The following is a 19,208-nucleotide window of genomic DNA, read 5'->3' as shown; positions in this document are numbered from 1 at the left end:
GAAAGGGTAGAATTTCACTCATTATGTTTGAGCTAAACTCATTAAGACATTAAATTGAATCACTTGAGCACACTTAAATCCCTAGCATTTAAAGCCCTGGGTTTGACCTCCAACAATACAGAAGAGAAGGGAGAAAAAAGGTTAAAAACAAGTGTGGATGGTGGCAAAGGAAAACTTATCTTAAAGGAATAGAGAACCCTTTCAAAAGGCACATTCTTCTCTCCTCTCAGGCCCATTTCCTAACCCAGGGAGTAGTGGGCCCATTGATTAACCTCAGACTCTCCTGAGACAGCTCTATGCTTCAGCATTTGGGAGCTACCAGGAGCCCTTATAAACACTCTTTTGGGGGATGGCAGGAAACAATGGAGAAGCTGACTTGGCTGGCATCTGAAAGGCGCATGAGTCAGGAGGGTGAGTCTGAGGAAGAGAACTCCCAGGAGGAGAACTCTGAGCAGGAAGAAGAGGAGGAAGAAGAAGCTGAAGGAATGGAAAATCTACAGAAAGAGGATGAGATGACCGATGAAGCAGTTGGAGATGCTGCTGAGAAGCCCCCTTCCACCTTGGCCTCCCCAAAGACTGCTCCAGAAGTGGAGACCAGCAGAACCCCACCAGGTGAGAGTAGCAGGCCTGTGCCTAGAGTCAGGTCTCACTGGGCCTCATTGTGAGGGTGTGCAGAGTGGGTTGCTTACAAATCAGCTGGATCATTCTAGAGGAAATCTTCTGAATCTTTCCTGTAGCCTCCCTTCCCCCAAATAGATGTTTAATGTGGTACCTTTGCAGAAAAGAGATTAGAAAATTTTGATTCTCATCAGCCGCAGGATTTGTAATAGTTTGTTCCAAGTTTTCATACTGTTTCTTCCCTCGTTTATCATGGATGAGGCAAAGAGCTGTGTTTGTATCAGAAAACACTGCTTGTTTCCTCATCAAGTCTCTTGGGAGCCCAGCCTAAAGCCACACTTACTTTTAGACTTCCTTTCTCAAGATGTGGCTTGCCAGGTGTGGTGGCACATAATTGTAATCCCAGCTGCTGAGGAGGCTGAGGCAGGGGGATCAAAGCTTGAGGACATCTGGGCAATTTAATGAGATCCCTTCTCAAAATAAAAAGGTCTGGAATGTAGCTCAGTGGTAGAGCACCCTTCATTCCCCACTACCACAAAAGCAAAAAACCAAACATACAAAACAACAACAACAACAACACAAAAAAAACCCCTGAAACTCCTCTCCTTATTGTCCTGGTTAACCCACTTCTGCTGGAGCCTCTGCATGGAGCCGACTTGATAGAGGCCAACTTGCCTCTCCTACCACTTCCCTGCCACTCTTTTCCCAAGTTGCTCTGTGACATTGACTAGGATTGGAGATGGGGCACACATACATGGTAGATGGGAGGAGCAGAGGTTGCAGGGACCAAGAAACAATCCTTTTCATATGTACTCCAAGGAGAAAGCATCAAAGCTGCTGGAAAGTCCCGGAGCAATCATCGAGCTCGCAACAAGCGAGGAAGTCGGGCTCGGGCCAGCAAGGACACCTCCAAGCTGCTGTTGCTCTACGATGAGGACATTCTTGAGCGGGATCCACTGAGGGAGCAGAAGGACTTGGCCTTTGCCCAGGCTTATCTGACTAGGGTAGGCAAATGCTGCTTCTGTTACTGTTAGTCCCTATGAATGTGGTTGCTTCTCCTTTAAGGGAGATGCTTTATTTATTCATTTATTTTTTGTTTTTTTTTTTGGTACTGGGGATTTTACCTGGGGTGCTTAACCACTAAGCCACATCCCACCTCTTCTTGTTTTTGTTTTTAAATTTAGAGACAGTCTTATAAGTTGCTTAGGGCTTCTCTAAGTTACTGAGGCTGCTTTGAACTTGTGATCTTCCTCCCTCAGCTGCCTGAGCTGCTGGGATTACAGGTGTGTGCCACCTTGCCTAGCAAGGGAGATGTTTTAAAAATGAAGTTTGAGGGGCTGGGGTTGTGGCTCAGTGGAAGAGTACTTGCCTAGCATGTGTGAGGCACTGGGTTTGATCCCTGGCACCACATAAAAATAATAATAATAATAATAATAAAATCAGGTTATTGTATCCATCTACAACTAAAAAAAAAACATTAAAAAAAATGAAAAATGAAGTCTGGGGTTGAGGGTATAACTCAGTGGTAGCGCACTCACCTAGCATACAGAAAGCCCTGGGTTCTATCCCCAGTATTGCAAAGAAGAAAAAACGTGTTTTTTTTTTTTTTTTTTTTTTTTTTAAGACTGTACAACTGGCATTGTCTGTCTTTGCCTTAGCTTGCATGGAACTACCAAAAGAGCTCTTGTGAGAGAGCCAAAGGCACAGAGCTTAGTGTGAGTTGATGATTAACACCAAAAATAATCCCCTTTTGCGCAGATTTTGATGGGGGGGGAGTGATACCTTATCATCAGTAGAACATTGTGTCTTTACTAGCTATGGAGTAATACAAACCTTCACTGAGCCCTTTGGCCTGAGAAAAAAAGACAGCTGGTACACTGGCCAGAGAGCAGATTTCAGGGAAGTACCTTGGTCTTCAGATGGGAGCCCACCTGTGTTTAGTTGTGCCTTAGTAGCTGTCTTCTCTTTCAGTAACTAGCTGGTTCCTTTATCCTCCCAGCAAAGGAAGGTCTAAGTAGCAGCATAGTTGAGGCTTTTTCTTATCTCCCAGTGTTCAACCAACATTTCAAATGTATGTATCATGTGCCCTCAGATGACACTATGCTGAAATATGAAACACTCCTTTTCTATATCATTATGTGACCGAAATCAGGAAGGAGAACTTAGAACCTAGAGAAAAGCATTATTGGTTTTGAAGTCAGGGGTCTGGCCTCTGGAAATGAAGGTTTTCCTGTTGCCCACTATCAGAAAAAGAACTCTACTCTGCTCATTTCTCTGTGTCTTCTATTAACCATCAGATCTGAAAATGTGTTCAGGGCCTTGCTTCTGAAGGATACTTCTTGGAGCTCTTTTATTATGACCTCTCTTTCTCCCTTGTATCCTTACTTCTTCTTGGGGCCCAAGGAAAGGGTGCTCATGATTGGAAGTCTCCCTGTGTAGGTACGAGAAGCCCTACAGCATATCCCTGGCAAGTACGAAGACTTTCTTCAAGTCATCTATGAATTTGAGTCGAGCACCCAGAGGCAGACTGCTGTGGATCTCTACAAAAGCTTGCAAATTCTACTCCAAGACTGGCCTCAACTGTTGAAGGACTTTGCTGCTTTCCTGTTACCTGAGCAAGCTTTGGCCTGTGGACTAGTAAGTTGATGGGCAGAAACAGTACACAGGACTCTAAGTCAGAGTGACTGGGGTCAGATGAAGTCAAGTAAGACTGTCCCAGTCTCTTGACTGCTTCCAGACAGGCCTATCCCTTGCCCCTTGCCCCTTGCCCCTCTCTTCGGGAGATGTTCTCACCAACCCCATTCTTCCATTTTCTTTACTTGGGAAATGAGAGCATTTTACTTTGAGTTGCCAGTGGAGACCTTAGATAAGTCATGTGCTCTCTGCTCATCACAGTTGTATAACAGGCATTCTTTTAATAAATGTTTATGGAATGTCGGGCAAAGTTTCAGGTGCTATGAATATAGCGTTTTTAAAAAAAAATCCCTGCCCTCATGGAGCTTACATTTTCATGGGGAAACTCAGGTGATAATATGTACATCTATGTTATGAAAATAAAATGAATATAGATGGGCGCCGTGGCACATGCCTGTAATCCCAATGGCTCGGGAGGCTGAAGCAGGAGGATCATGAGTTCAAAGCCAGCCTCAGCAAAAGCGAGTCTCTAAGCAACTCAGAGAGACCCTGTCTCTGAATAAAATACAAAATGGTGCTGAGGGTATGGCTCAATGGTTGAATACCCTGAGTTCAATCCCCGGTACCAAAAAAAAAAAAAAAAAGCAAGCAGTGAATAGAATTTAGAATATAATGGTTTATAAAAAACTAAAGAAAAGGGGACAAGTGAGTTGTAAGTAAAGGGAATGGGCTATGTTGGCAAGGCCCCTGCAGTAAGATGATATTTGCAATGTTGACAAATAAGCATGAGGGATATTCTCGTGGCCCTGGGCTTTTTTTCATAAGGGTGACAATAGGAATAAAGGGAATATGAGGGCATTCTGATAGTCTTATGGCAGCTAAATGACATTGGAGTGATCATATAATGTTCATCTTCTCTTCTGGCATTATTGTGAGGATCAGGTGAACATATATGCTAAAATTCTTTGTAAATTGTGAAGTACCATGTGAGAGTGTGTTTGATTTCACAACCCATAAAATAATAAACAACTTGAGACATGCACATCTCTTGAATCTTTCATTCACATCTTAGTTTTCTTAAGTTGGTAGATGCCAGGGGCCCAAGGTAGTTGGGTGTTAGAATTTATTAAATAGAGTCCTGTCATCCCCTAAGCCTGCAGGTCATTGTTCTTAGTTCTCATCCATAGGGCTCTAAAGTCCTGTTCTAGATGTGTGGGTGACTCCTCTCTTGCCCTCCTTCCACTTCGGTAGTTTGAGGAGCAGCAGGCTTTTGAGAAGAGTCGCAAGTTCCTTCGGCAGCTGGAGATTTGCTTTGCAGAGAACCCTTCCCATCACCAGAAGATCATCAAGGTCCTCCAGGGCTGTGCAGACTGTCTTCCTCAGGAGATCACTGAGGTATTCCTTCCTGTCCTGTTTCCTTACTATCCTCATTTGGACCTCAGGCCCTTCCCTTTTCTTTCTCCTTAACCTGTTCCATATCCTTTTGCCCCTGGAGTACCAGGGACTCCTGGAGGAGATGACGAAGGTAGGGGTTTCTTAGGTTGACTTAAAGCATAAAGCATAAGGACAGAGAGGCTGGCCACTCAAATCCAGAGCCTGACTGACCCTCAGGGGTTCAGGCATGCTTTCAGTGCCCCGGAAGGGATGTTCCAGGAAGGAATGTTCCAGGAAGGAAGTGATGAGACCTGGAAGGGATTCAACCTCCTTCCTCCGCTTGAGTTCTACCCTAGCTGAGGACCAGTCAGGCAGCAGTAAAGAGTGCTATCATTGGGAATCACATCTGTGACTAACACTCCTCTCCTGTGGGTGAGCAAGCAGAGAGAAGTTTGACAATTCTTACTTATCAAAGAGAGGCCTCCATGTGTCTAGGAAAGCAGAATATAGGAGTGGAGAGAGTGATTTGAAGGGTGGTCTGGGGAGACTCTGGAGACCCATCTTTGCCTCTACAATTTTCCTCAGCTCAAAACACAGATGTGGCAGCTCCTCAAGGGCCACGACCACTTACAGGATGAGTTCTCTGTCTTCTTTGACCATCTGCGCCCAGCAGCTAGCCGGATGGGTGACTTTGAAGAGATCAACTGGACTGAGGAGAAAGAGTATGAGGTACAGGCCCTGAGGCTGCCCTAGGGGTGTGAAGGGGAATGAGGGGGTTACTTGGCGCCACCTTCAGGAGGAAAATCACCCTAGAGTCTGCACTCAGTGGAGCCAAATTCTCCTTAGTTTGATGGCTTTGAAGAGGTGGCATTGCCTGACGTGGAAGAGGAAGAAGAACCTCCCAAGATACCTTCAGCCTCCAAGAACAAGAGAAGAAAAGAGGTTGGGGTTCAAAATCATGATAAGGTACACCAGGCTTTAAGAAATAGTTTTTTAAATCCATGATTTTTTTTGTTTTGTTTTAATTATTGTATGTCTTTACTTTTTCTTTGGGAGAAACTGATTCTTAGTAGCTAAGTGATGTTGAACGACTTATTTAACCTGTATTTCAGTTTCTTCATTGTGAATTGGGATAATAATGATACTTATGTCTTGGGTTTATTAAGTAGAGAGTATATAGTTCAGGGAGCCTTCAATATGTACAAAGCGCTCTCTCAAGGGACTTGGAAGGGGCAGGGAACTCAAGGCACAGGGAGTCAGAAACAAAGATGAGATCATATCTCACAGTGGAGCTCTCCAGGGACTGCCTCAAAATCTGTTTGACTTATATGTGTCTTGAAACATCTGGACAATTGGGATATGTGTCTTTGGGTTACGTAGAGGTTGTTTCAGGGATTCATAATAGGCTTCAATCCAGGTTGGGCATTGATTTTCCCAGGCAATGTAATGAGACGGTGCGTTATGAAAGAGAAAGGGGAGGAGGTAGCGGGAAGGGACCTCTTCAGATGGCTCACAGCCCAGCTTCCTCTTATAGTACTGAAAATACATGATTGCTAATCAAGCCCAGGTATCTCCTAGGAGACTGAGTGGACAGATGGGGCCAAGGACTGTTCCTGTTCCTGCCATGAAGGAGGCCCTGATTCCAAGCTTAAGAAGAGCAAGAGGAGAAATTGTAGCCATTGTAGCACTAAGGTGAGGAAGGTACCGGGGTGTTAGGACTTGGGGTATCGAGAGACATCAGGGCAACTCTAGGACATGCTTTCTGAGGTATTACTTGCTACCACAGACTTGAACCTTCTTGAATTCTTAAAACAATAACATCTACAAATAACAAGCAGTATACACATAAGTGTACGTACGTAAAATAAATAGAATCTTTTAGAAATACATGATGGATCTTGCTTTTTTTGTAGAGGGACACACAATGTCTTTGTTTATTACTTTATTTTTTTTATGTGGTGCTAAGGATTGAACCAGTGCCTCACACAAGTACTCTACCACTGAGCTAGAGCCCCAGCTCCTGGATTTTGCATTCTAAAGAGAATTCTGTAAGGCAACTTTTGGAATTGGAAAAGAAAAAAGTCACAGTTCGAATATTTCCTTCTTATTTTTTAATGAAATAAACCAGGAATGTAGATTCTTAAGGTCATTCTGGTTCTTTAGAGTTGGTTGGCAGCAAAAAGGCAACCCAAGAGAGGGAGTGACGGGTGGAACCCCACACTGTACTCCGAGCCATTTAAATGTCCCTGGAGCCTGTACATATTTGTTGACTTGCTAAGCAGCGGGACAGGGCTTCTTTTTGGTGGGTCGTCGAGACATAGGAGGTTTGGATACGCTTGACCAGAAAGCCATCCCTGCAGGTCTGTGACAGCAAATCCTACAAGAGCAAGGAGCTCCACGAGTTGGTGGGCAGCAGCCCCCACCGAGAGGCCAGTCCTATGCCTGGTGCTAAGGAAGCAGGGCAGGGCACGGATGTGGTGGAAGAGGAAGCCCCCGAGGAGCAGGAGAGCACTGAAGTAACCCAGAGCAGGACTGGCAGGACCACCAGGAAGGGAGAGGCGTCCATTCCAGGTGAGTGATCTCACTACTGGCCCTTCTCCCCTTAGTTCTGTTTCATTCTCATAATTCAAGCAGGAACCTCTGAGCCTGGATGAGGAGCAGAATTTCCAGGAGTGGACATAGCCTCTCTCTCCCTGGTAGACCGATGGAATTCTACTCCTACTCTGCCTGCATTTTCTCTTCTAAGGCTTTATTTCTCTTGGAGAATCAAGAGTGCTGTTGAGTCCACATGCTACAGCATTCTCTTTCTGTGTTTAATTCTGAAGCCCTTCCCCTTATATACAAATCCTTTCTACTTACATTCTAATGGCTGGATCCTTATCAGCTTGGTATCCTTGTGTCAGTGACTTTACCCCTCACCTGCAACCCACTCTTTTCAGTGGAAACTTTACCAGAGAGACATTGTGGTGAGCTACTGTGATAGTTTTCAGGCCCTGGGTGCATCCTGATCCTGTCCATAGCCTCAGATATTTTTAATTTTCCTCCAAAGCAGGATTATTAGTGGGAAGCAGTTTTTCATCCCCTCAAGAAGAAGTGACCCTTACACAACAGCTTCTGGACGGCCCACCACCTTGCTCACCAGAGACTCCTCAGCTTCCCCTACAAACTGGAGCTGTACTGCACCCTGGGAGGAAGAACCAGGCTGGGCCTGAGATTCTTTCCTGCCCCAGTGTACATTCTGGACTTCAGAACGAAGGGGAAGGCCAAAAGGTGGTGGGTGACTCAGAGGATTCCATGTTGGTTTGGGATGCACCAGAAACTGAAAGATTGCCTACTGCTGCTGAGACCCCTGCTTCCTTCCTGAGTCCTGTTTCCTCAAGGACCAGAGATGTAGGGAGAAGACATGTGTCTGGGAAACCAGATATTCAAGAGAGCTGGAAGCCCTCAAGTAGAGCTGAGGTGAAGACAGCAAACCGGATGTCTCCCGTCCCTGAATCTTCATCAAGAATTGACACCTCAAAGGCTTCTCCTGAAGCCCCAGGAGGGGTTTTGGCTAAAGACAGTGGAATACAGGGCAGGGGTCCAGAGTGGGAGCAGCAGCCAAAAGCCACAGAAGCTACAGTTTGTGCCAACAACAGCAAGGTCAGCTCCACTGGGGAGAAGGTTGTCCTATGGACAAGGTAGGTAAGGATACAGGAAGTATTTGAGAAGAGTATACAACACATCCATGAGGCTCTACAGGATTAATCCTGTTTGTGTGGGTTACAGGGAAGCTGATCGTGTGATTCTCACCATGTGCCAGGAGCAAGGAGCACAGCCACAGACCTTTAGCATCATCTCTCAGCAGCTGGGAAATAAGACCCCTGCTGAGGTGAGTGTGTGTGTGTGTGTGTGAAGGTGGGGATGTTCTGTTTGAGCCTCAAGCCCAGAGGAACCAAGAAGGTATGGCAAGGAGGGGAAGGGGTACCAACTGGAGAGACAAGGGCTTTGTTAAGGGTGACCTCAGGGCCTAACTTCTTGGGTGGTGGTGATTCTAGAAAAGAAAGGGCATTGGATTCAGAGGTAGAATCTGGTTTCCATTACTAGTTGTTTTGGGGAGTATAACTTTGGGGAAATATTTAGTCCCTGGAGTTTCCTTATATAGAAGGAGGACATAGTTCTCACAACCTTACTGTGTAAACAAATACAAAAGTTTTAAAAATTGGTACCTGGAGCTTGATAATATCACAGTGTTACCAACTGGGAACAGTGAACGCAGCCCTTCTCCTGTGCCAGGTTGCCCACCGTTTCCGAGAACTCATGCAGCTCTTCCACACGGCCTGTGAGGCCAGCTCTGAGGATGAGGACGATGCGACCAGCACCAGCAACACGGACCAACTATCTGATCATGGGGACTTGTTCTCTGAGGAGGATGCAGATGAGTGAGACTCTGAGGACACGTGGAGTTATCACATAGGACCAGCCCAGCAGGCCCCTGCACTCCAGGAAAGGCTGCTTGTACTTTGCTTGTGCTGTCCTTGAGTTCTGCAGACGGAACTAGAGAACAGAGCTGAGGATACGGACACACCAAGGCTGGAGGTGGGCCTTGGAGCTCCACATCCTGGGCCTCATTCAGGATCTTTCATGAAGAACCTATAAACCCACTCTGTAAATAGCATCAAGGGACAGTGGGGCTTACTCGACAGTTTTCTTTTTCTGATGGTACATATTTATTGTTCTGTGATCTACTCACAGTGTTTCCAAGTATAATAAATGCCTGTGTCGTGTTGCCAGTCCCAAGACACTAAGCTCCTCTGCCTGAGGACACTGGGCTCTTAAATTCAGCAGCTTTTATCGCCAACTAGCTCTGGCCCTCCCCTGGCCCTGCCCGGGAACTCTAGTCCGCGAGGCCGCCGCCATCCTGGTAGCACTGGGCCAGACTGTGGAGCTCCTGCAGCAACTCCTCCATCTCATCCTGTTCCACCCCAGCATCCAAGAAGCTGGCCCAGCGTCGCAGGTCCAGTTTGGCGAGCTCTGTGGCCAAGCCTCCCAGGGTCTGGTGCAAGGACGAAGAGGAGCACAGAGCCCCAAACACTGGGATGCTGTGCACTGCTGTGGAGGGAGAGAGGAGTGAGACCAAATGGATCATATTCTTTCCTGGGACTCTCATGTCTATAGGGAAGTCTGGGCACTTGACAGACTTGACTGTAAAGCACACTCGGTGAATTTTGTTTGCTGTCCCCTTAGTATATCAGTACTCCCGAGGAAGAACACTTCTCAGGAGCCCTAGGGCAATAAAGAAATGTTTTAACTGTGAACATTTTAAGCACTCTTAATCCAGGAAGGGAGAGTAAAACTGCTCTCACGCTTGATATCTTAGGTTTCTTCACCTCCTACGTACCTGTGCCCCTGGGGGGACCATCCAGAACCATACCCTGCTGGCCGAGGCTTGAGAAGAGGTAGGGGTAAGGAGGAGCCACCCTGCAGGGAGTCAGCAGCAAATGGGAAGAACTGGGGACAGAGAATGGCAGTTTGGTGATCAAGAAGTCAGGGGAGGGTGGAGGTCCTTGAGAAGGGCAGAGCAAGCATCACACTGACCTTGTGACTCTTGGCTGCTGCTGATGTAAATATTGAGCCAAGACTTCTTCTCCAGTGATACACGCATGGAGAGGAGAAGGCAGAGGTGTCCCTGGGGTGAGCTGACTATCAGAACAAAGCCAAAACCACCTTTAGTCTGTGGCTGCTTAATAAGAAGTAAGGATTCTTGGATAGAATCAGCTGGATCAGGTTGTTCATTCTTTTTTTTTTTTTTTTTTTAAAGTAAGCGGGGTGGTGGTGGTGGTGGGAGGAAGCAATGTCATTAGAATGCCCGGATATTAGGGAGAAGAGGACATAAACAAAAACCTGACGAGGGCTCCTAAGGATCAACAGTGCTCACCTGGTATGGCATGCTCTGTCTATACCTCTCAGCACCACTGACTGAGCAAAGCAGCGTGTTCCCGAGGGGTTCCCACATGCAGACAGTGGGGTCCATGGGGTGGCTCCTCCGAGCTGCACCAAGGCATCAGGGAGGGACTGGCCTGGAACCAAGGGGAAGGGGATGACTGCTCCTGCTGTCACCACCTAAAGAGCAGGAGGAGATAAGATTACAGATCTTTTTCTCAGTGCTGACCCAAGCCCCACACAGAGCTTCATACCTTTTTCCCAGAGAAGGTCAGCATATTAGCCAGGTGGACCATGGAAACTGGGGATGAACGGAGTCGATAAGGAACAGTGACTGTGTCCAGTGCTGTGGCCAGGATGGCACTACAGTGGAAGGGCAGAGTGGCCTACAAAGAGGATACAAGAGGAACACTTAAGCCTTTGGGGCCTGGAAAAGGATGTGTGGAGGTAGGGCATTAATGACAGAGAGGTCCAGAGAGTGAAGCAAGGGTGTGCTTGGCCCAAGAGTGGACAAGCACAAGACAGATCTAAGAGGCCACATCAAGCTAAGTTTAAGAAGAGACCTACTAACAGAGGCTTATTTGGGGAACCTGAGGGTCAGCTGTAGTCAGAACAAGCATTGAGCCTTACATCATAATGCAGGTGAGGGAAGTTGACAGGTGGCTGGGGTCGCAGGCCCAGGCTCCCACCCAAGGATAAGGGGCAGACGAAAGAGCTGTAAGCAGTCAGGTGCACCAGTCCGAATGCTGTGTTCAACAGGCGATAGATGTTTTTGTGAGGTTCCTGGTGAAATGAGGGGTGTGCATCAGGCAACTTTCTCAATGGCGACTTTTCTCTTGTTGCTCCTCCCCACTGTGACTTCTTTTTCTCCCATGTTCTACTCACCCCAAGACTGCAGGAACCAGGGATCAGGCCCCAGGTTATTATTCCCCGCCCTGAATACTCGTCTTGTAGCAACTCTGCAGCCTTGGCACCTACCCCAGAGAAACCATCATGCAGGTCACACAGGATCTGGAAGCCCTGGAGAGAAGCAAAGGATCAAAGGCAGTAGAGAACAGGATGAGAAGAATTTCTCCTTGCTGTCCACCTTGCCCACAGCTACCTGCAAGTAGTCACATTCCTCTACGTAGAAGTGCAGTCTGTCCTCCAGCTCTTCCAGATACCTGGGTTCCTTCAGGACACTCTCCCCTTGGCCAAAAGCCTCCAGCCGACCTGTTTCCCTGCCACAAACGAATAGGAGGCAAGACTTCCAATCCTCTCCCCACTCCAACTCCCAGATCTCTTGTTTTGGGGAAAGATGGCCTCAAAGAATCTTATCCCCAGCATTGGTGGCGGGTAAGCCTCTTGCCTCACAGCCTCTGAGGTCCCCGTACCCATCATGGTTGTACTTCTGAATCATACAGATGCTCCGGGGATGGAGATGGACTCTGAGGAAGTCTGACCAGACTCTGACACTGTTCTCTAGTGGTTTTGGAATTGCAGCAGTGGTGACTGGTGGGGGACCTGAAGAAAAAGCCGGAGAGATGTACCTTTCCATGTTCCTTCTCTGCTTAGGTCCCCATCTGTACTGCCAAAATCTAATATCTGCAGAATTCTCACCTTTGCCATTAGGGATGGATTTGACCCTCCAGAAACCATCACTACTCCGCACTCCCTGGCACAGGTGAGAAAAATCTATATTTAGTTCCAGATAGTTTAGAAGCAAAGGCTGATTTATATTCCCTGAGCATGTTGGCCATCCCTGCAGCCTCTTTCTGTTTAGGTTGAAACAATCCTTAGGAAAAGATGTGCTTTTTCTCAAAATACCATTCTAAGGCATTTAAGGTGATTAAAATCCTCTTTTCTCTACCCCAGTGGAGGCACTCTGGTTGTAGCATGGGGTGAAAAGGTTCAGGATAGAGGCCCTCACCTCCGCACTCAGAAGGTCCTGGAGATGAGGGTTTTTGGGATAGACTTCCTCTTTGTGTGTGGTAAGCTTCCCATGCCTTGAAAAGATTTCAAGATTAATCAAAGAAACTCATTGTGATGAGAGCTCTAGCTTTCTGTGCACATGCCTGTTCCCACCCCTCTCCATACATTAGGTACGCACCAAGCTACTGCTGCGTCTAGCTGTTTGTCCCAGTAGAGTCCACCTTCCTCTTTTAGGGAGTTCAGACTGCCTGTACAGAGAGAATAGGCAATGCTTGGTCAAATCCTAGGGCATCCTCTCTCTTCCCAGGGAAGGGGTAATCTTGATCTCCTGACAACCTGCTGTCAACATCCCTCCTGCACTGGCTTTCCAGGCTTTCTTAGATGCCCATTTGCGCTGGTGGGTGGGGAGCTGGTTTAGGAGAATTCATCTTTCTGATCCCGGCTTAATCAGTAGATGTGGTACTTGGAGCAAAAAAAAAAAAAAATCCAATAGTCATACAGGAGTGTGGCATTTCTTAACACCTGTCACCAGGCAAGCAGTCTATTCTAGAGATGGCTCTTTGAGCAGAGTAAAGTTTTGCCTTCCTGCGTACCTCTGGTGTTAGAATACTCATTTCTAGTCCTTCAACCTACAATGATTAGAGGTCATTTTGGGGGTGGGTTGGGGTGGGAGGTGGATCCTTGGGATTGAACCCAGAGGCGCTTTAACACTGAGCTACATCCCTAGTTCTTTTTTGACAGAGGGTCTCACTAAGTTGCTGAGGTTGGTCTCACACTTGCGATCCTTCTGCTTCAGCCTCTCTAGTAGATGGAATTACAGGCGTGAACTACCACGCCTGACTATATAGTTTTAATTTAAGGGAGTGGATGCTAGAGACTCCGGACGCGAAATGGAAACACTTGAGCACTGGCCGACCCCTGACACCGTCTCACCCTTCAGATCCATGAGGATGAGTCGCGGCGTGTACGTTTCCTGGCCATGCAGCGTCTGGCCCGTCCGGTACAGGACGTCAGGGCACAGTTCTCCCAGGGACTCCTTGGCGCTGGTTGCTCGGCCCAGCACAGCATCCTGGGGGAGGCACGGAGGGAGGACTGCACTTAGAGGAGGCGAGCGGCGCAGGCCGCACGTCAGGACTGTGGATCCCCAAGGATTTCGCCGGGACAGCCACTAGGAGACCTCACCTGCTGGTTCCACCAGTGCGCTCCCACGAAACCCGCAAAATGTCCCAACTGCAGCGTAAGCACCTCTCGGGCCCCGCCCGCCATGCCTCGCCACTCCACTCCACTCAACTCGGTCCCACCGCCCCTGCTAGTCCTCTCGCTGCTCCTAGCCGATTGGCTCGACAGGCCTGTGGGCGTGGCCTCGACCTCTGCATCCTATTGGTCCACAAACAACGTCCCTTGCCATTGGGTAAGTGACTTCGAGACCCTGCCCATCATTCCCGCCCCTCTTCCTTGACGTGGCCTAGTCTCGCTTTCCCGTAGTTGCCCCGCGGCCCCGCGACCGCAGGCTGGGGCCGGAAGTCGTGCGCCGCGGCGCCATGCTGCGGACTTTTTTTTTTTTTTTTTTGATCTTGGGCATTGGACCCGGGATGTTCTACCATGAGCTACATCCCATCCCCGGACCTTTTTATTTTTAAATTTGAGACAGGGTCTCGCTAAACTGCTGAAGCTGGTGTCGAACTTCTGACGCTCCTGCCTGAGTGGCCGCGATTACAGGCCTGCGCGTCATCGCGCATTCTTCGACGGTTTTCTTTGCGCCTCATCTGGCGCCACCAATGACTAGGGTCACAAAGGTTCTCACTTCTTGTCCCATCACATTTATGCCAGCTAATAAATAACTCCACAGACAACACAAAGCCCTGTCAGAGCCGGCGCGTGGCGCACGCCTGTAATCGCAGCAGCTCGGGAGGCTGAGGCAGGAGGATCAGGAGTTCAAAGCCACCATCTGCAGCTTAGCGAGGCCCTTCGCAACTCTGCGAGACCCTGTCTCCCTGTCTCTAAATTAAATCTCCAAATAAAATATTTTTAAAAGGCTGGGGACGTAGCTCAGTGGTTGGGTTGTCGCCGCCCCGCCCCCCCCCCCCCCCCATGAAAACAAACTCGCGAACAAAACCCCTTGCCATGTAACAAGCTCCTTTAAATCCTCCCACACATTCCTTCCAAAGTCAGCCTTACTGGATTTTAACCCAGGGGACTGGTCTAGCTAGGACATTAGGTAAAAGAGTATGTGTTCTTTCTGTCAATATCGTTTATGAAATCCATCCATATTCCATCACTTATCTACTTCATTTTCATTGCTGCAGACTAGTCCGTTGTATGAATATATCACAAATGATTTTTTGTATTTATATACATCCCCAGCCCTTTTTATTTTGAGATAGAGACTTGCTAAATTGCTGAGGCTGGCCATGAACATGTGATCTTCCTGCCTCAGCCTCCAGAAATGCTGAAACTACAGGTGTTTGCAATGATGCCCGGCCCAGCCCTTTTTATTTTGAAACAGGATCTTCCCTAGGTTCTCCAGCTAGCCAATGAACTTTACCACTGAGCCACATCGCCAGCCCTTTTTTATATTTTATTTCAAGACAGGGTCTCACCGAGTTGCTCAGGGCCTTGCTAAATTTCTGAGGCTGACTTTGAACTTGTGATCCTTCTGCCTGATCTGTCTGCTGATGCCCTGCTTAAAAAGGTACCTTACATCCCTAAATCTACATAATTAGACTAAGAAAGCTTGGGGGAGGAGGATAATAAGTGTTAGGAGTGACCAGGAAAAAAAAAAAAAAAAAAAAAAAGGACAGCTAAAAATGGTAGATTTAAATTTTTAAATTGCATTTATCAAGTTAAGAATTTATTCAGGTGCTTATCATCAATGGATGTTAAAACCATCGGGTGATAATTTCTTGGGAAACAGGACAGTGAGAGGATATCAAAGTAATACTCCAGATTGTTTAATTAACAATTGGGGAAGTGGTAAATTTTTAATGGAGAAACTTAATGGATATCATACTTAACCAAGTGATCACCTTATCATCATCACCAATAATGCAACAAACTAAAATGACATAGTGTGGCAAGTACAACATATAACCCATGACTTATGCATACCCAAACCGTTCAACTTGTATCTAATCTGAGGGAAACAAATCTAGACTGTGGGACAGTTTATAATGTGAAATCCTTGATTGGTACCTGAACTGGAGAAAGTAAGTCATGCATCAAGATGAGTTTCTTGGGTATGATGATATAGTCCTGTAGAATACCCGCCCCCCCCTTTTTGTGGTGCTGAGGATCGAACCCAGGGACTATTTGCATGCTAGGCAGGCACTCTACCAACTGAGCTATATCCCCAGCCTGAGAATACCCTTCTTAAGATGTATGTACTGATGTACTTGCGTGTTGTCTTGTTCTCCAATTTACTTCCAAATGGTGCAACAAAATAAATATAAAAACAACGCAAACGTTAACAACTGAATGTAGGTGAAGGTTACATTGTCTTTATTATTATTTTTTTGAGTATTCCAACATTTCTGTAGGATTGAAACATTTCAAAATAAAAAAAAAATATTGCAGTACTGGGGTTTGAACACAGGGCTTTACACATGTGAGGCAAGTGCTCCTATTACTGAGCTACAACTGCAGCAGTATTTGCACAAATATTTTCAAATCATCTTGTCAACATCAGCAAAATTAAAAAACTCCTAGTATTTGGGTCAGGATAGCATCATATCTTCATAAATCAATTTGGGGAGAATCAATGCCTCTAATCCATATTCTGCTATTTATTGAGGTTTATTCTTTTTAAATTTCTTTAAACAAATTAAAAAATTTTTACTTAAAATTTTTTGTTTTCTGTACATCATATACCTCCCTGTTCCTACCTCCCTGCAACAGAGAATCATTAATCTACCTTCTGTCTTTACAGATTTTGTTTTTCTCAACATGTCACATAATCATACCGCATATGGCCTTTTGTTCCAGTATGTTTTTTTAAAAAAATCTTTTTTTATTTTTGTTTATTTTTATGTGGTGCTGGGGACCGAACCCAGGGCCTCATGCATTCAAGGCAAGAGCTCCACCACTTAGCTACAACCCCAGCCCTCCAGCATGTTTTTAAGGCTCTTCATTTTGTAGCATTATTTTCCTTTTGCTTATCAATTCACAATTTCATGGATGTTTGGATTATTTCTAAAGTTTAGCTATTATGAATAATGTTACCGTGAACAGTCTCATGCTACTTGAACATAACTCTCTGTGGACATATGTTCATTTAGGGTAGAATTGCTGGGTCACATGATAATGCTGTTTAATATTTTGAGGGACTCCCAAACCATATTCCAAAGTGGTTTATTTCAATATCTCCACATCCTAACAATTGTTATTGTTTATACCATTCCTGTGGGTTAAAACTGTATGTTATCTGGCTTGGACTTGCATTTCCCTAATAACTAGTGCTGGTGAGTCCCTTTTCATGAGCTTTTCATTCATCCATCTTTTTTTTACAAAAAGGTCCAAATCATTTCACTCATTTTTATATTGTCATTTGTCTTATTAGTGAGTCCTTCATTAGTGAATTATAACTATAACCTTTAAAAGCACATAAGAGCAAAAGTTAATTTGATGAAATCCAATTTATTAGATTTTTTAATTGATTTTTTTTTTAAAAAAATAAATGACATCGGAATGTATACAGCACAATTTTTCATATCTCTGTATGTTAACACCAATTCATGCCTTCATACATGTACTTTGGACAATGATAACCATCACATTCTACCATCATTGTTAACCCCCTTGCCCCCTCCCTTCCCCTCCCACCCCTCTGCCCTATTTAGAGTTCCTCTGTTCCTCCCATGCTCCTCCTCCCTACCCCTCTGTGAATCAGCCTCCTTGTATCAGAGAAAACATTCAGCATTTGGTTTTGGGGGATTGGCTAACTTCACTTAGCATTATCTTCTCTAACTCCATCCATTTACTTGCAAATGTCATGATTTTATTCTTTTATTGCTGAGTAAGTAAAATTCTTGTGTGTGTGTGTGTGTGTGTGTGTGTGTGTGTGTATGTGTGTATGTGTGTGTGTTTTCCAAGGAATCTCCATACTGCTTTCCATATTGGCTGCACCAATTTTCAGTCCCACCAGCAACATATGAGCGGACCTTTCCCTCTGATATCCTCGCCAACACTTATTATTAGATCTTTTCTTAAAATCACATCTTCTGGATATCTTTGGCATCATATCTAAGAAATATTCACCCAATTCAAGATCAAGAAGATTGTCTGTTTACTTGCTATGTTGCCTCGCTGGTCTTGGACTCCTGGACTCAAGCCATCCTCCTGCTTCAGCTCCCATCCTCCTGCTTCAGCTCCCTAAGTAGCTGGGAGTACAGTCATATACCACCACATCTGGTATTTCTTTTGTTGAATTTGTTTCTAAATACTTTATTTTACTGCTATTGTGAATAGAATTATTTTAACTTCATTTCTGGATGGTTCTTTAATAATATAAATACAATTGATTTTTATGTACTGGTCTTGTATTGTTGTGCCTTTGCAGAATTTGCTTTTAGTTTTAGTAGATATTTTTTTGGGGACAGCTTAAGGTCTTCTACATGTCCAAGCTAATGCTATCTGAAAATAAAGGAAGTCTTATTATTTCCTGATCTGGATCATGTCCAGTTGAGTGATGAGAAGGAGCCTCAAGAATCTAGCTGTGTAGTACCCTGGCATGAAGACAATAAAAAATAGGTATGAACATTAGGACTACAGAATAATCTTATGAAAAAAAGACTGCATAGGGTAGATTATGATAAAATACTTGGGAAACAATTAAGAATCTGTATTTAGTGATTAGAAAAGTGGGGTTATTCTTCCATAGGACTTTGTGTATCAGTGATGATATAGACAGACTTAACATGTCTGAGTTTACTCTTATGGTTAGCCTCCCAAAGCTGCGTGTTGGATGTGAGAGTGATCTGGCCGCAGATTCACGTGATATCGTGATCTCCTGAAGATTCACAATTGGTAAAAGAGAATGACCTTCCCAATAAGAGGACAGTTCTTTGGTCAAGGTTATAGGAGTAGATGTACTCCAGAACCTCCTGCCAGAACCTATAAACAAGCTCCCAAGGTCCAAAGGTGGCAGTATTTCCCAGCCTCATCTGCAGCTAAGGACCAAATTTGTCAGCATGATTTGATCCTGCCTAAATCTTCTGTGTTTCTGGGGACTTGTGCAACTGTCATTAACACAGGCTAAGGTGAGACTGTCAGGGTCAGCGTTGTCTTTACCACACTGCCTCCTCTGGTAGGGCTCAGGCGGTGTCTAGCTGCAGAGCCTTATGATGTTGCCCTCTTGCCTTCTTTTTAAATAAATTGGTTCAAATGAGCATGTAAATTTACAGAGAATAAAAAGAAATTTATGAGGAAGAGGGTGGGCACGGTGGCACACACCTGTAATCCCAGAAGCTCAGGAGGCTGAGATGGAGGATTCCGAGTTCAAAGCCAGCCTCAGCAAAAAGCAAGGCCCTAAGCAACTCAGTGAGGACCCCCCCCCCCCCCGCCCAATCTCTAAATAAAATACAAAATAGTGCTGGGGATGTGGCTCAGTGGTTGAGTTGAGTGCCTTTGAGTTCAATTCTGGTACTCCCCAGCCCCGCCCCCAAAATTTCCAAGAATGGTGACAGATAAAATTTTCGAGAGTTATGCAAAAAAACCAAAGTGTGGTTTCTTTCTTTGTTCTTTTGTGTGTGTGG

General features: G+C 45.6%; 2 protein-coding genes across 12 annotated transcripts in view; one reads left to right on the top strand and one right to left on the bottom strand.

The window, feature by feature from the left end:
* The window catches only part of Gon4l (gon-4 like), an 81,252-nt gene extending 71,329 nt beyond the window's left edge, over positions 1 to 9,923 (top strand). For 5 of the 6 annotated variants that reach the window (XM_076862166.1, XM_076862165.1, XM_076862161.1 and 2 more), the window contains 11 exons: positions 357 to 612; positions 1,438 to 1,622; positions 3,058 to 3,255; positions 4,504 to 4,647; positions 5,212 to 5,355; positions 5,473 to 5,592; positions 6,205 to 6,318; positions 6,987 to 7,197; positions 7,676 to 8,306; positions 8,395 to 8,497; positions 8,902 to 9,923. In XM_076862166.1, coding sequence (XP_076718281.1) covers positions 357 to 612; positions 1,438 to 1,622; positions 3,058 to 3,255; positions 4,504 to 4,647; positions 5,212 to 5,355; positions 5,473 to 5,592; positions 6,205 to 6,318; positions 6,987 to 7,197; positions 7,676 to 8,306; positions 8,395 to 8,497; positions 8,902 to 9,051 — 2,256 coding nt within the window. In that variant the 3' untranslated portion in view covers positions 9,052 to 9,923. The remainder of the gene's footprint in view (positions 1 to 356; positions 613 to 1,437; positions 1,623 to 3,057; positions 3,256 to 4,503; positions 4,648 to 5,211; positions 5,356 to 5,472; positions 5,593 to 6,204; positions 6,319 to 6,986; positions 7,198 to 7,675; positions 8,307 to 8,394; positions 8,498 to 8,901) is intronic. The other variant, XM_076862164.1, reaches the window with a different exon arrangement.
* On the bottom strand, positions 4,363 to 13,785 carry Msto1 (misato mitochondrial distribution and morphology regulator 1). 6 transcript variants are annotated; one of them, XM_076862172.1, is made up of 14 exons: positions 13,642 to 13,785; positions 13,393 to 13,528; positions 12,638 to 12,707; positions 12,458 to 12,533; positions 12,148 to 12,202; positions 11,922 to 12,051; positions 11,651 to 11,768; positions 11,434 to 11,568; positions 11,179 to 11,331; positions 10,803 to 10,934; positions 10,544 to 10,728; positions 10,204 to 10,308; positions 10,007 to 10,116; positions 4,366 to 9,757 (listed from the first exon to the last, which is right to left on the bottom strand). In XM_076862172.1, exons 1-14 carry the CDS (start codon positions 13,723 to 13,725, stop codon positions 9,576 to 9,578), a joined length of 1,671 nt encoding a protein of 556 aa, XP_076718287.1. In that variant the 5' UTR covers positions 13,726 to 13,785; the 3' UTR covers positions 4,366 to 9,575. The 6 variants fall into 6 exon arrangements, with proteins under 6 accessions (XP_076718286.1, XP_076718287.1, XP_076718283.1 ...); XM_076862168.1 differs by having other exon boundaries at positions 4,366 to 9,714; XM_076862169.2 differs by having other exon boundaries at positions 4,366 to 9,717; positions 10,040 to 10,116.
* Positions 13,786 to 19,208: the final 5,423 nt, after the last annotated feature.

The sequence above is a fragment of the Callospermophilus lateralis genome, chromosome 7 (assembly GCF_048772815.1).
Source record: "Callospermophilus lateralis isolate mCalLat2 chromosome 7, mCalLat2.hap1, whole genome shotgun sequence".
In the NCBI taxonomy this organism is placed as follows: Eukaryota; Metazoa; Chordata; class Mammalia; order Rodentia; family Sciuridae; genus Callospermophilus; species Callospermophilus lateralis.
The sequence above is the reverse complement of the archived record's forward strand: the minus strand, read 5'-3'. Positions and strand labels throughout refer to the sequence as shown.

Excerpts from the sequence above, each read along its gene's own strand:
- Msto1 (XM_076862167.1), bottom strand. The coding sequence starts at position 13,725 with ATGGCGGGCGGGGCCCGAGAGGTGCTTACGCTGCAGTTGGGACATTTT. Across the intron at positions 13,529-13,641 it reads CGCACTGGTGGAACCAGCAG|GATGCTGTGCTGGGCCGAGC; the intron begins GTGAGGTCTCCT and ends TGCCTCCCCCAG. Across the intron at positions 12,708-13,392 it reads CATCCTCATGGATCTGAAGG|GCAGTCTGAACTCCCTAAAA; the intron begins GTGAGACGGTGT and ends CTCTCTGTACAG.